Source organism: Mesoplodon densirostris, chromosome 2 (genome assembly GCF_025265405.1).
Source record: "Mesoplodon densirostris isolate mMesDen1 chromosome 2, mMesDen1 primary haplotype, whole genome shotgun sequence".
NCBI lineage: Eukaryota > Metazoa > Chordata > Mammalia > Artiodactyla > Ziphiidae > Mesoplodon > Mesoplodon densirostris.
Genome location: NC_082662.1, coordinates 90,873,363 through 90,890,315, shown reverse-complemented (window position 1 = coordinate 90,890,315; position 16,953 = coordinate 90,873,363). Strand labels below are relative to the sequence as shown.

Here is a 16,953-nt window from a genome sequence, read left to right as displayed (position 1 = left end):
AAAAAAGAATACTATACTTGTATATTTTATCCATCTTAAACAAGCTGACAATATTTTGGTTCTTATATTCAAGGTAACATGAAAATTAGCCATTCCTGCACACAGGTTTCATGAGGGTAAGAGTAGAGTTGCCAAAAAAAGGAAACCTGCAACAATTTGAAATTAAAAGTTCTTCTATTTCTAGTCCCCAATGTGATGCTGTGCTCTAAGTATAAAAAAAATACCCATGAATCCAAAATGAACTATGCCTACAACAATTACCGACCAGTTCAAGCCCTGTCAACAAGAATCCACTCAAAAGAACCAAAATGTAAAGACTGTACAAGTAAGTATTTACCAGCACTGATTAAGGCAGCCTTGTTCCTATCACAGAGATTTCCTTACCCTTGGGTTATTGTAAGCAAAATTCAACTAATATATCTTATTTTTGTTACTTGAACATGAATATTGAGACATAGAACTTTAAGGTAAATCTGGAATTTTTAGTTAAGATTATTTCAGCTTTTTTAATCCACTGTGAACAAATTTTAGGAAAGCATAAAGAATTCAGGTCATCTAATTCCAGTTTCATGCTAACCATTATAAGCCAACTTCAATTCCAGACTCAAAGCTATTCCTAACAATAGAGCCAGCTTAGCCACATGTACTTTTGGAAGCAACATGGTTAATGAACACACCTATTTCACCAAACACCATGAAAATAAATTGGTATACTCCAACAGCACAGGAAAAAGTAAATCAAATACAGACCTCGTCCTTAAGTTGATCTGTACTCTCCAATATGGCAGCCACTAGCCACAAGTGGCTATGTAAATTTAAATTAATTGAAGTTAAATAAATTAAAAATTTGTTCTCCCATCATATTAGCCCATTTCAAGAGTTCAAAAGCCACATGTGGCTAATGGCTACCAAGATGTACAATACAGATATATAACATTTCCATCACTGCAGAAAATGTTCTGTGCTGATAGACAACACTGATCAAGATTTAAAAAAAGAAAGAAACAAAAATAACAAACAACTAGAGACATATAAATAAATAACTTATTTAAAATAACTAGAGAAATAATCAAGTACCATGAGTGAGGTATAGATGAAATGCTTAAGGACAATGTCCTTCCCTTTCAGGGGCCCACATTTTTCCCAACAGTGAGATTAGGCTCTGGTAATTCTTGTCCCTTCCTGTTCAAGGGGGCCATAGGTCCAGAAAGCCAGTTTGGGACCTAGGACAGGAGAGGGTGGAAAAATAGAAGAGGACCTAGTCTCCACTCCCCTTCACAGTCCCTCAAAGAGACAGTTAGCTCAGAGCATCAGATAGCTACAATGAAAGATGTATACCTCTATCTTGACCACAGCCCCAGGTTAAGGGTAGAAGAAAAACAAGCAATCTTAACCTAGAAGGTTTCTAACCTCACAATACCTTGAAGCTCAATGGGCCAGCGTTTATATCCTACAAAAGGAGGGATGGCTTTCAAGTCACACTAAGAAATTCAGTCAAAACTTTTGCACAGCCAAGAGCAATTTAGAACATGTCTTCAAAAGTCAGAATTGTCACAGACAAATATAAAGCCAACAAACTCTATCTTAAGGTCATTTTATATATCCTTTCCTTACAGTGCTTATAGTTCTAAAAATATATATGTATTTATAACATAGTTTTATATACATATAATTTTCTAACAAGCTAAATACATTTCTGAAAATGTCAAGAGCATTGAAGAAAAAATGGTCACAGCTGCTCACACCATGCTAGGTTATCACTGACTTAGGTATAATAAAATGCCATGAACAGAGAAGACACCTTCCAACAACATGCCTCTTTGTAAGAAACTTCCTCACCAGAGGTGGGGAAAATGGAAACACATTTACAGGCCAGACCATTAGGTAGAGGGAAATGTTAAAATACAAAAATCAATTGATAACAATTGAAATAACTCAAGTATGCTAGAAGGTATAAAATATGTACTTGAGCAACTTGGAACCAAGGCAGGAGAATGAAAGAATTGGGCTCAGGGCAGAAGAGGAGAACTGGAAAGTCATCAACCTGGGGACAGTGAAAATGGGGAGAAGAAATGGCAGAGATAAGCCGTGTAGAGACACAATAAAGAAACCCGAGGGCTGAGTGGCCTCCTAAACCTGAGGTTAATGATACATGATAGTGTCTTCTCCATTCTGGCAATTCCCAGGAAGAGGCCTCCAGAGCCACAGCCAAGCAAGGGTCCCCACTTTTTCTAGGGTCGGGGGAAACTCGTCTCATTTGGACAAGGAAAACCATGGATATATTATTTTATTATTGCAGAGTACCCTGAGCTTTCCCTCCAAATGAATGCATGAATGAACAAATGAATAAGTATCCCTTATATATATATATAACTTTCCCCTTGTAAGGTTGGTAAACTATGGGTCAATACCTAGAATGAAACTCATGAATTATTAAGTGAAAAACAGTCAATCTGTCTTTTTATTCAGTAAGTGTAAATAGCTAAAATCAAATTCTTCCCTGTTTTGATAGGAAAGAAATGAAAAGAATTGGAGTCCTGCAAGTGGGGAGGGAAGGAAAGATAGGGTCATCTTCTGGGGAGAATGAAGAAATGGGACCAGAGCAAATGTTTACCAGGGTCACCCACTACCCACAGAATTTAAGGGAAATAGAACTTGGGCCTAGAAGCCTTTCTGTTATACCCTACATGTCTAGCTCTTCTCACGAGATTTATGAAGTTTATGATGTATCATTCTTTTGTGTTTGGTTTTTCTAACAAACTCGAATTTAAGTGGGTCCATTCCTAGAGGAATCATTATTTAAAGCACAGTTGTACCTTATTCTACATATCAGAAGTTTCCTCTGAAAACTGTCAACTCCTCAGCAAAAAGATAAACTATATTCCAAGCAATACTCACTGAACAAAATTTATGACCACCTACTCTGAGCAAGGCACTACAAGTTAACATAATAATCAAAGAGTGCTGACAATACAAAAAATATATATGAAAAAATTCTGTAAGATCATTATAACGCATGCCAACTCTTCAAACTTTTTACCAGCACTGCTGACATGTTTTGTCTATTCATTCATTCACTCACTCACTCAAATATTACTGAAAACCTGCTGACTACCAGTCCCTACCCATAAGGAGCTCACCACCCAATGATAGACAAGTAAACATAATTACTATTGATAAATGCTAAGATAACAGTATCCTCCAAAGCACAGTGAGATGTGTGTGTATGTGTGTGTATGTACATATGTGCAAAATTTTGGTGAAATTAATCAGCACTGATCTCTGGGCTATACACTTCACCTAATATTTTCCCTATCACTAAAATATTATCAGTACCCCTTCAGCCTGATGATAAAGATCCTGTACATGGCTGAAACTCACAATGGTCACATTTCAAAAAGGCCTCAAATGCTCAGCAAACATTAATCTAAGATCAAAGTACAAGTCTGAGTTTTTGTTCAAGTATAACAAACCACAGTCACATTGATGTCTACCTCCTAGGGAAGAGAGGTTGGACATCTAAGAAGCTTCCCGCTCCACATCAGTCACCTAGAGACTGATGGAAAACTAAAGACCATTGGGAAGCAAGGGGTTCGCATCTCAACTTGATCCCTCCAAGTCCCTGGGCTGATGTCTTAGCCTCTCTGGGACTCCACATCCTCATCTATCAATAAAAATGCTGAATTAGATGGCTTCTAAAGTTCTTTCCAGCTATTATATTATATTATATTATATTATATTATATTACCCTATCATATCACATTCCTAGCCATCATATATGACTATTATATATATTATATATTATAGTGTGTATATATATTGCAATATATTATATATATATATTATATATAATATATATAATATATTGTAGTATATATAACAGTATATATAATATATAATATTGTATATATATTATATATATCGTAGTGTGTGTGTATATATATATATTATATATAATATATATAATATATATAATATATTGTAGTATATATAACAGTATATATAATATATAATATTGTATATATATTATATATATCGTAGTGTGTGTGTGTGTATATATATATATATATATATATATATATATAATAGTCTAGATTGTCTATGACTCTAGTTATCCATACTAGACAAACCATTCAACAGCTCAAATGTTTCTCAAGGGCTGCTCACCCTATCTGATGCACTCTGCCCTCTCAATGTGTTGGGTCTAGGTACAGAAGGCATTTTCCTCGGAGTGTCTCCTCAGAGAATAGAAAGAACCTCACAGCTTTCTTCCTGATATTCACTATGCTTTCTACATCGCCAGAAAACAAACCCACAGTCCAGAGAGCGGCTTCATAAGGTAGGAACCTTCACATCAGTACTATTTACTTACCTACCTAAGGTAAGTAAATACCTTACCTTAGGTAGGTAAGTAAATTTGTTGAGATCACAAAGGAAGAAGAGAATCCCAATATCAACTCTCATGCCTGTCCTTTGGTACATTATCTAGGTTTTCAGGAAAGTCCAGATACACAACTGGGAATATGAGGAACCCTTTTCCACTCACCACCTTATTAACCTGGGGCAAGTAGCAGGGCCACCTAAGCCTTCAGCTGCTGCTTCTGTAAAATGGGTTGCTGCTTTGCCTTAAAGACAAAAGACAGACTAAATGATATCAAGGAACCTTCAGCACCAGGCTCTGTAATTCTGTAACTTCCCTCTTTGGAGCAGGTCAATTAATTAAAAACTCCTTTGACTCTCAAACTAATGTAAACAAAAGAAGACTTTTTCAGGAATGCACTGGCAAGATTAAAATTCACTCCCACAGAAACACTCTCAAGCAGTGGAAATTTACCCCTTTGTTTAATGGCAGGTATTGAAAGCAAGAGGGCCATGCAGACAGTATGCATGTGACTTTGGTAAAAAACAGAATGGGGACTTATCCCCTTTACACAAAAGACTAACCTTCCTCATATGTCATAAAGCAAGTGAGGTCCTGAAAAGGAAAATAATTACTCTAAAACCTAGCAATGATCACATTACCTCTCTAAGCTCTTGGAAGTAAAACCAAAATCCTCAAACTTGTCTGTGAGGCCCAGGGTGATGCAGCCCCTACCTATCTCTCTTTGCGGCCTCATTTTGCACCATTTCCCCCATTTTAGTACTAGTAAGCTCCAACCAAGCTGTTTCTTTTAATTCCTGCCTCAGGCCCTTGGCACTTTACCCTCCCTGGCCTAATTAACACCCATGTATCCTCTAGGTCTGAGCTCCAGTCACACTTCCTCAGGGAATTCTTCTTTGATCCCTCCCCACCTCTACGTCCACCTCCGCTGTCACCCCACTTCACACACATACACACACGCACGCGCACACACACACACGCACCCCTTCACCCTGCAGGCCAGTTTTCGTTGTTGTGTGCTTCCAAAACCATAGGTCTTTCCTTCAGAGAACTTAAAAAACAGTCCTATGTCTCAATATTTGATTAATAGCCTCCCTAAGCCTCACTGGACTATAAACTCTATGAGAACAGGGTTGGGTTAAAATTTGCTCATTAATGTCTCCCTAGGACCTGGCACAGAGATGACTGAGTAAATGAATGAAAGATTGACGTGGTTGGTTCATCTGCAAAAGTACCGCCTTCTTCCATTTAATCCTTCTAAGCTATACACCAGGTCAAATCTGGGGAAAGATATCCGACACCACATTTTACTAGCTTTGGGTACAAAATTGAACTAAGTAGACAAAATTGACAAAAATAATCTAAGAAGGAAAGGACAGTGAGGGGGATGGAGAATGGCGAGGTCACCTGCCTCTCTAGAGCAAGGAAAGGTTGGGAGCACCCATCTCCACAGTCTCCCCCCCGCCCCGCCTGCATCTTTATTACTGGCTTGCTCCCAATGTGAACTGCTCCAGAAGTAACCCCCAATCTAAAAAGACTCACCCCAACTAAGCACCATCCCAACTCCTTTTTTGCTTGGCAGCCCCTTCAATTCTATCTGAGAGTTTTGCCAAGTTAAAATCATTCTAAACCTTTACTTTTGGGTTTTCTAGAGCTGTAGGCAATCTGCTAAAGGCCATATAAAATAAAACACATTTGACACTAGTTAAAGCATCTGGCAGAACAGGAAATGCACTATTTTAAAGCCCACTCTTCACAGCTCCCTAGAAAAGACCTTTTAACCCTTTTCTTTATCACACACTTAGAAAAAAATAAAATGTTTTTAGCATTTCAGATTAATTCAGCTGCAGATGATCAATAATTTGATTACCAGGACTAATATAAATGCTGTATGTATTTCACACTGTCTTAAAGGAAGATAAATGTACAGAATAAGAATCAGTTATACAAAGATCCCCAGTTCAGAAATCTCAATCTGGAATATAAGTGAGAATCACAAGTAAGCCAAAAAACAAAGTCACATTGCTTTTTCTAAAGCCTGTCACAAACCCATGCCCTTTAGCGATGTTTATAAGACACTCTCAGACTCGGTTGGAGTCTATTTAGCCTTATTTTGCATAAAATGTGATATCTAGTTCCTATGCCCATAGTATATTAGACTCATCAGACGGATCATAGGCAGGAGGCAGCTATTGGCAGCTGGTACCTTGATAGTAATGTCAAAAGCTAATCCAACAGTATGTACCACCTAGAAAGTACTCATGGTAGTCATCAACAAAAACTGACTGAATAAATTAAAACCACTAAAAGACAAAAGACATTTAACAAGCAGGCACCATCTGCTACATAAGCAGTGATCCTTTTATTCCTTAGGAGCTCCTAAAACTATCCCTGAATTACAGTGAAACTGTACAACCAATGTATTCATAATAATAGAGTCTGAGTATTACAGAAAAAAAAGCAAATCATAATCAGTAAATTCTTTAACAAGGCAAAAATGTACATTCATTTTAGGAAGGTTTCCATAAATTACAAAACTGCTTTGATATTTTAAGATGTGATTTTCTAACTCTTTGTAGAAGCTGCCCCAGTGAAATGCCACATTCCCCGACAAGATAAATGCATTACAAGAGTATATCCATCAAGGAGAGCAAATCTGAAATAAACCATCTTTTCTGGTTCTCAAAAGAAAATTAAATTTTATAAGAAAGAAATCCAAACTAGAAAATTCTTTAATTTGTCAATAGGACGTGATTGTCTTTAAGACCAAAATATTAAACTAATAAATTAATAAATGAAACATTTTATTCAAAAACTCTAGTTCACACAAACTATTTTCCATAAAGGAATTTCTATCAATCACAAGTAATAGTGATCCTTTACCAGATGTTTCCAAGTTGTCGAGGACCGGGACTGTTATATCCTTTAATAAATACGGCAATATTTTTGATGGTTCTCATTCAACATCTGATTCTTTCGTGGTCCTGGAAGTATTTAGGCGATTAACAAAACCAACTTTTTTTTTTTTCTTTTTTTTTTTTTTTTGCGTGACGCAGGCCTCTCACTGTTGTGGCCTCTCCCGTTGCGGAGCACAGGCTCCGGACGCGCAGGCTCAGCGGCCATGGCTCAGGGGCCCAGCCGCTCCGCGGCATGTGGGATCTTCCCGGACCGGGGCATGAACCCGTGTCCCCTGCATTCCACACTTAAGCCCAACTCAAATCAGTGAGCCAGAAAGGAACTTGAGATCAGCTGTCCCACCCACCTCCCCAGATTTTAAACAAGTAAATATCTAAATATCCAGGGCAGACATTGTCTATTTTCTGCTGAAAGATCACAAAACACAGACTCCTCGTCCACTTTCATTATAGACCCCCCTTTTTTACTTCTCTTCGCCATCCCCAAAATAAAACAAGGCAACAAAAAAGGCAGCTCCTCCATCTGATTTACAGACATGGCCTACTTTAAGGTGTCCCTTTCTCCCAATCACCCAAGTCAGAAACCTTGAGCTTAACCTTCAATTCCCCCACCCCCTCATCTGGTCAGTCCCAAATATAGTCACTCCATCCTCTCTAGCCTCTCTCCCACCGGGCCTTTCTGTTCCCATTGCTACAACCATAAACCAGCCTGGCCACAGACAACAGACACCCCACCTCCCAGCCATGGGAGTACTCGTCCTAAGCAGAGCTCTGCTCCGTCTCCCTGTCATTCATAAACCAGCAGAACTGAGATCCAAACAGCTTTCCATAGGCCAGTCCCCAACCATGTTTTCAGCCTCACCTGTGATCTCTCTGCACTGCAAGTATTTTGCCTCACCTGACAGAATCTTGCTATTCCCCAACACTGAAATCTTTCTTTCCTCCTTCTTCACTCACTCATTCATTCAGCTAAAATTTCTTGTACACCATCTCTATGCCAGGCACTGTGCTGGGTATAGGGATACAGTGGTGAGCAAAAATAGGCAGTACATGTCCTCACGGAGATCATAAAATTTACTCTTTTGCTCTTATGCACCCTTCAAAAGCTAGTTCAAATATCATAGCCTTTATATGTCTTCCTTTCTTAGATTTCTAATATGTACGTTTACAGCTTTTGTCATATATTGCCTTGCAATGTATTGTTTCCACTTCCTTATGTATCTGTGTCTCCCCAAAGCATTAGCACAGTGCTCTGCACCAAAATCTATCCCATCTAAATGTTAAGTTTTCTCTATTTCCAACCACTTACAACTTTCTTTTAAATTTTGCTTTCTTCACTTCCCATAAAAATGTGTCGAGTCTTTTTTTCTTTTTCTTTGTTTTTTAAGCACAAAGGTGTATTAAACAGTGGCTAAGATCATTTACTTTCAGCTTTGGAATGTGTTTATGAACTTACAAATGAGAACATCTGATGTCTTAGGGATCTACTTCAAACACAATAATGAAGCTGCCCTGTGGTGACTTGGCCGACAAAGAACTTGGACGGCAGACAGCTCCTTATTGGACTCTCGTACAGTCCATTCGGATCCCTCTCTCAGGCTGCCCTTTTAAGACTAGCCCTGTCAGTTTTTAACTGAGTCCTCAGCACCTCCGTTAAATTTTGCATTTTCACCAGGCTTATCTCAAGCAAACTGAAAGAACTGAGTAACAATTTGTCCTTATGAAGAGCAGAGACTGACTGCCCACTGTGAATGCCTAGGAGGTCAAAACAGCAACTATTTAAAAATCAATATCCTGAAAGTAACAGTTGACTCCAGTGGGTCACAGAATTAAGAACTGACCAGTGAATGTATACAGATATGTCTATTTCCTCATCACGTACACAGCATAGTACTCCTGGTTATGTACACAGGTGTACACATACACAAGCACACGTCTAAAACTCATGTGTTCAAAACAGAGAGTGGAAAAAGTGGCCCTGAACAATACTGGGTTATTTCTGCAAGGTTAGGATGGGAGGAAGGAGAAAAGGGGAAGAAAGTAGAAACCTATACCATCTTTTAAAAGCTAAAGAGTTTTCCAAGTCTTTAGGAGAATTCTATATAGAAATCATTACATCTTACGTTACACCAGTTAAGCAGCAAGAACATTTCACCAGACAGCCTGCAAAAAGTTTTCACAGCCTTATAAAAACTGGGCTTCTTTTGTTCTCATCTCTCCTATTAATATATAATGATAATTAACTCAATTTACTTTCTCTCTCCTTTTTAGGTGGGGCAGTCCACTGAAAGGAGAAAAAGCAAAATTACACTCACAAAAGTGGAGCCGTGGAAAAACATTTTAATTACTATCACACATTCCCAGATACAGCCTGCACACAAATTTGTGCACACAACGTCAGCAGCACATTTACTGCCAAAGCCATCACCACCCAAGTTAGAAGGGCCACGTGAGCCAGGGAGGGGCAAAGCTGTTCTGCACCCTCTCCCCAGCCTCAGGCTCAGGACAACTGGGAACTTGCTGGAAGCATAAGAGCAAGACTTCAGGGCAAATTTACTAGCTCAATGACCTTAGGCTCTGCATAACCCTCTCTGGGCCTCAGTTTCCTTACCTATAAAGTGGTGATAATAATAGCACCTAACTCCTAGGGTTGCTCTGAAGATTGAGTCAATGTGTATAAAGGATATAGGACATTGCCTGTCACAGGACTATAAATATCTGTCTATATCATAGCAATTTATAATGAAAGCTAAGGTACCAAATGATGGCCCTAAGGCTCTTATAAGATCACATATCTGTGTATGTATATATGTGCTTAGATGGCATTCAGCTGTCCGTTAAATAAACCTACTTGTTACACATAAAATTTAAAATAAAAATTGAAAAACCAAAAGTGTTTCTTCCTCCTACCTCTATCTAACCTAAATATCCATTCCCACAAGTATTTCCGGGCAAGAGAAGTTTTTCTGTATTTCACTCAAAGATGTCCTAGGCTCACATTTCAACTCAAACCTATGCTACAGGCTCCATAAAAGAAATCATTCTTCTATAAATTACTTATCCAAAAATTCCCGGCTGTATTAATATCAGCCTGCTTTAATAAAGTTTAAATGAAAATTGAACATTTTAAATTATTTAAATCTTCAAGTTAGCTAATTAGTCCTCATTAGAGGCTGCTCATTCTTCCATGATAAAACATGTGGTGAAATCCTTTGAATCGTTTCAGAAACTGCTTAATATTCAGTCCCCAGAGTATGACCATGAAGGGTTCTCTCCTGCATTTTCAATACCTTTCCTTTGCAAACGCAAGGAGAGAAGAAATGAAAATGGACAAGCCCTCTACACTCTGCTTTATAGCAAACTGGCTTTCTATGCATAAACATCCAACCCTACACCCATCACCGTTAAGGGGGGCACACAAAGGTTATAACAATTAACATATTTGATTTTGCTAACTTTTGAGCCAAAAAATATTTGAGCCAAGTTATAAAAAGTAAGCCTCTATTTAGATTACACGGCCCAATTCCAAAACCAAAGAACTAACCTTTCTGGAGGGTTGTACATTATTTGTAGCTTAATCACATACAGACAAATCTTTGAAAGGCTCCCTTTTTATGGGGCTATTTTTTTTCCCACAAGTGTGTTAGTCTATACGCTAATGTTAATTCTGATCTGTGAAGTCATAAACCAAGGACAAATGTATGCTTATTATCAACCACATTTTACTAAAACTGCTCAGGCCTTTATATTAATGTGATAAATTCTGTTTAAAAATCAAGGAGAAAATTCAGACTTTCATTTCTAATAGACAGCCTGACCTCATAAGGCCACTTTGTTAAATTTTCTCCACCAGCTTCTCAGAAGGTTGCCATTTCAATCATAATGCACTAATGTCTCTCCATAACTAAATAAACCTCTGCACAAAACACAGCTGTGTCCAGAATGCCCACAGCCTAATATTTAAAGAGTCTACTTCCTGATTCAAAAATAATAGTTGCATTTCCAGGGTGATAATTTAGCCAGAAAGGCAGTATTTCACTTATACATTCAGCAAATAAGTACACAGATACAGGGCTGTACAAGGCCTGTGTGATTATGTATACTAATATTCCCCTTTCCTTAGAGACATGTACAATCTGATATGATAGTCAAGGTTTTGCTCACCGTAAGCCATCCTCCATAGAAGAACCCAGATATTACTCATCCTTCAGGGGCTTTATAGTCTCTCTCATTCAATACCTCCCTGAAGTGGAGCTGAAGAGATAGATTGCACCACTTCTGTCGCTCTCCCCTTTCTTCTCTCTCCTTCAGCATTTGTCCACCTCTTTGGCTGCTTATTTCCACCTCTTTCCCTTGCTCCTCTCATCCTGGTCATGCCTATGAAATACAGGCCTTGATATTTTCTCTTTCTCCCCAGAAACCACATGATTCTCACGGCTTTATCATCTCTTTGGGGAAAATTCCCACATTTAAGGACTTCAAATTTATGTGATATCCAACACTGACGTACACATCCCTTAAATTCCTTAATTCCAACCTGACCAACATGGAATGCCTGATCTCCCCACTAAAGCCAATTCTTCTGCCCTACTTCTTATTTCAGTCAATGGCCCCAGCAGGTTCACCGTGACCCAGGCTGTCTTAAAGACTTCTTTGACCCCTCTTTTTCCTCAGCACCCCACCAACCCACCCACCTGATCTGTTCCCAAGTCACATGGATTCAGAGCCCTTCTTTCCACCACCATTGCCACTAGTCCTAATCTAGGCACTTATTTCTCCCCACCGAACATTTCGGAATGTTTCTAAGTGGGCTCTACCTCCTCTCTAATCCATCTTAAGTGATGATAGCATCATATTAATTTTTTGAGAGAGGATATATGTACTCTGGAACCGGAGGCCTTGGTTTTAAATTCCAGGTCTGCTACTTCTTACTTCTGTGACCTTGGGCAAGTTACCTAACCTCTCTGTACCTTACTCTCATCGTTTGCACACTAAGGATGGTAATAGTAGCTGCCTCAAAACTGTTGTGAACATAAAGTTGTGGGGCACCTAGAACAGCATCTGGCATGCATTTAAATGCTCAATAAATGTTTGCCATTATTTGCAGTTAACATAGGTCCAGTCATACCCTGGACTGCCCCCAGATCCTCAAGAGAGTCCCATGGCATACCATGCTGCATTCAATCTGCCCAGCTGACCTTTCAGCTTCATATCACACAGCCCCACTTGAACCTGTACACACACCAGGCAAATCAGAGGTCTTACTATTCCCTGAACACGCGCCAGAGCCTCCCTCCTCATCCTCGCTGTTCCCACTTCTGGGATCTCTCCTCTCATATCTCTGTCCATCCTTCAAGCCAGTCTTAACTCCTTCATGAAGCCTTTTCTGAACCCCTCAACCAGAAGTGCTCCCCAATGCCCATGAATTCCTCCCAGCACAGGGGTTATGTTACTCTATGGCAGTTATCTTTTCTCTCCATCTCACTGCAGTCCTGTCTTTCTCCCTGCAGGTTTGGAGCTCCATGAAGGTAACATATGCATCCATCATCCGTGTATTCACTACATCCTCTAGCCCTGTGAAATATGTTGAGGTGACCAAAAAATGGCGTTGTGGGTGATCAGAACCATAGCCACTACTGTGGCATAGTAGTTAGGCACCTCAAATAAAAAGAAATACACACTCTGCCCAGACTGGAGTCCTCATCATAGTTTTGAATGACATCAAAACTCACAGTATAAATTGGATGGTCTCTCCAGCAAGTCTTTCTTTACAGGACACCAGAAATACAGTAGAATCAATATAAAAAGAATGTGATTTGTAGCCCTATCCTAAATACTAACATTAAAATCACACAAAAAGTTTTCCTCATATATCAATATTAGAATCAAAAAACCACTGAGTACTGTGTTTAGTTGACTAAACGTAATTTTCTGCTAGATCTATCATCTAGCAATCCCAAGAGAAGCAACTTAGACCTCAGTGCCTGGAGCTTGTTCAGTGACATATTAACTTCTGGCACATCACTGAAGAATTAAACATAATGGCATATACACAGTCCCTACCCTCGGACTCATGAGAGGTCCCCAAACCCTACACCCAGAAAAAGAGGGCGATAACAATGCACATTCCCAACAATAGAACGAACACTCCATAAACACTGCTGGCAGTGACATCATCCAGGTACCAGAGGTCAGAGAGCAGGCAGTGCAGTACTCCATGCTATCTAGGAGCAGAGCTGTAATCTGACACCAGGGATTTAGACCCCTTTGCCCAGCAACTCTGGGCATTCATGAGCAGCAGCAAAGGGCTCTTTCATTCCCACTTTCACTTCAGCCATTCAAGGAGCATCCTGCTCCCAGCACCGCTAAGAGAAATGTCCTGAAGACATCAGTTTCAAGAATCCCTATGATGGGGCTTCCCTGGTGGCGCAGTGGTTGAGAGTCCACCTGCCGATGCAGGGGACACGGGTTCGTGCCCCGGTCCGGGAAGATCCCACATGCCGCGGAGCGGCTGGGCCCGTGAGCCATGGCCGCTGAGCCTGCGCGTCCAGAGCCTGTGCTCCGCAACGGGAGAGGCCACACAGTGAGAGGCCCGCGTACCACAAAAAAAAAAAAAAAAAAAAAGAATCCCTATGATGAAGTGAAATTAAAGAATGTTTTCCCTCAAATAAAAGATATGCTCTTGAAGTTCTAGGATACTCTCACTCTTCCAATACCTGGTGGTACCCACAAATCCTTTGGCAGAACTGCCAAAATCCCTCTTAACAGGACAAGTCCTAGGAAGCTTACTAAGTAACTATGGTTCATTTAACTATGTTCATTTAATTGCACGTTTGGTTAAGAAAACAAGAAGGTAAAATTAAATGTTTGTTAGAATATGTTGGACAACTCTGAAACACTAGCTCTTTTAATAAAAAGACATAATTAAGTCAACTCAGCCTTCTTATTCCTTATTATATGTTGCTTTTATTAAGTAGAGATTTATCTCTCTTTAATTAAGTTTTTACTATACTATACGATATCTTTTTCCTGTAGATCAATGGTCTTTCACAGAAAACAGTTCCCTACTTGTATCTTACACTCTCAAATCCTAATCCCACAGAGGCACAGTAAACAAAGAATGTAAATTAGCACTCCTATACCACTTCCTCAAAGGCAAAAATAATAATACTGTGAAGTTTGGGGCACCCAAATAAAATAACTCAATAATTTACCACACAGATAAACTCTTACTCATAGATATGGCTTGGATACAGCTATCTCCAGCTAAGTGTGTCCCACTTTTCAAATATGAGCTGCACAAACAGAAACATCCTGAGATACAACAGAAGCCTTGTGAACTGTAAAGCTGAAGCACCTTTAATACACACACTGCCCTGTACTCTGTAGGTGCTCCAATAAATACTCCATGACTGATTCACAGGCCTACTACAGAATCTGGCAAGGACAGAGGGTGCGTCTCCCTGGTCCTGCTCTGGGGAGTGTTAGGAATCTACGGTTGCAGTTTATTGTGGTGGTAGGAAGAACTAATATAGATAGAGGTCTAAAAGGAATGAGGTCACGATAGGTTCAAATTATGTTAACTTTCCCTGCACCTCTCCCCAAGCATCTGAGCCTAAAGAAATTGGATTTGTTGCTTGCACCACTGGGGGAAGGTGAATAAAACTGCCATAAAGGTGCATAGCATTTCCTCACCAAAGAGCCAACAAACTAAATGGTTGAGAAAAAAAAGAAAAAAAGAAAGAAAGAAAGAAACTTACTTTTCATAGACCAGCTCCTCATCGATGGAGAAATAGTGGGTATTTACTGTGCTTTTTGGTCTATTCCTTAAAGTAGCAAAATATAACCGATCTGAAAGACAAGTTTAAAAGACAGGAGAAAACATATGAGAAGTAGGGAAGCTGGGGGCAAGGGGGGTTGCTAATGCAACAAGATTAAAATAACAATCGCCACCCATTATTTAAAGACCCCATTAACACATGGAATTCTTGCAGAGCCCTGATCTCTCCCACAAAGCGACAGAGATCCAAGAGCATACCAGTTAGAGAAGCGAGAAGAGGGCCCGACTGAGGAACTCAGCAGCGGGCAGAGCTCCCATATCCCCCTTGTTCAGGCCAGCGGGAGCAGCTAGAAGCTGAGGGTACCCGTAGCACTGGAGATGCAAGTTTGGTTCAGAAATCTCCACACCTCAGCAGCTGCGGAAGGGAAAGGGAGAGGCCAGAGGCGAGCCTCTCCCCTGCAGCTCCGGAGACTTCAAGAAGAGGAAGGGAGGAGAGACGGGGTGTGTGTCTGGAGATGTCCCGAAAACCGAGTCCAGCAGAAGCAGGATAAAGGCAACCGAAAGGATCCCCCGGATCCGCACGAGCCGCTGCATGCAGGAGCCCGGCAGAGGCCGGAGCCGTCCCATTATCGGGCGGGGAGGCCTTCCGAGGGTGCTGCAGAGGGAACGAGGGACGCAAGAAAGAGAGAGAAGCCGGAAGCAGGGGGTCCTCGGGGAGAGGATAGTACCGAGAGGGGACGAGAGCCCGCGCAGCGACTGCAATACGCTGGGGGCCCAGGAAGAAGCCGGAGACAGTGGTTGGGACGTTGGGACGAGAAGTGAAAAGAGTTGGGGGCGACGGAGGGTTGGAGGATGCGGGGCGGCTGCTCCTCACCTTTCATGAACTCGCAAGCCCCGATTAGTTCCCCTGACTCCGCTGCCATCTTAAGCGAGATACGCACGGGGGAGGGCTGGGTCCTGGCCAGCTGAGGTCACCCGCCCCCGGGGGCTTCCCCACTGCCCAGGAGCCGGGAAGCTTGCAGTCCCGAACACCGAGCCCGCCCGAGAGAGGCAGCAGGAGCCGAAGGCGGAGGCGGCTGGGGGGTCAGCGCGCAGGGCGCCCCGGGGACATTCCGTGAGGAACCCGAGCACCCTCCGAGCGGGGCGCACACGCCCCGGTCTGTGGCCACTCCGCTTCGGACCCGGTTGCTGCCGCTGCTCCGCCGCCGCCGCGCCTGGGAAACGCACACCAGCTCTCACGGCCGGGCAAAGTCTTCCCCCGGCTCCCAAAGGGATCATGGAGGAGGAGACTTCTGGCCCCGATCGCGCCCGTGGCTACTTGTGCGGCAGCGGGCAGGACTCTGGTGCCCGCCGGCTGGCAGCAGCTGCTCCGGCTCCTCCTTCGCCACCTTCTTTCAGCAGCAACTCTTCCTCCTCCTCCTGCCCCTGGGACCGCCCCCAGACCTTCCTCCCCGCCCTCCCTCTGCCCCCTCCACTTTCACGGCTCCGCGGCCATCCCTTAAAGGGACAGCGCCGCTCCTTTCTCCGCGCCCGCCCCGCGCCCCAGTTACCAACCGCCCCGCGGATCACTAAGAGCCGGTTGCTAAGGCTTTGTTGCCGTCCACCAATTGCTGTACGGGAAACGCGGCCCTGGGCCTTGAGGAGCCAGGCGGGGCCTTCAGACCAGAAAGTTATGAATGAAACGGTGGAGTTGGGAGTGATTCCGGAGGGCACTGCAGCGGCTTCGCAGGCAAGAATAAGCCCGCGCCCCTCCGTTTTCTGCACCCACTTAGTCTTCTTCCTATTCCAGATTTTTCGTCTCTGTCTCTCTCATTCTCTACCTCTCTCGCCCCACTCACCCTTGTTCTTCTAAACTCTTGCATGCGCGCGTGCACACA

General features: G+C 41.8%; 1 protein-coding gene across 2 annotated transcripts in view; it reads right to left on the bottom strand.

Moving 5' to 3' along the window:
* Window positions 1-16,037, bottom strand: part of CDC14A (cell division cycle 14A) — a 179,762-nt gene extending 163,725 nt beyond the window's left edge. For both annotated transcript variants that reach the window (XM_060085671.1, XM_060085670.1), the window contains exons 1-2: window positions 15,951-16,037; window positions 15,057-15,147 (exon numbers count right to left, since the gene is read on the bottom strand). In XM_060085671.1, the coding sequence (XP_059941654.1) occupies window positions 15,057-15,147; window positions 15,951-15,999 (140 nt within the window). In that variant the 5' untranslated portion in view covers window positions 16,000-16,037. The remainder of the gene's footprint in view (window positions 1-15,056; window positions 15,148-15,950) is intronic.
* Window positions 16,038-16,953: the final 916 nt, after the last annotated feature.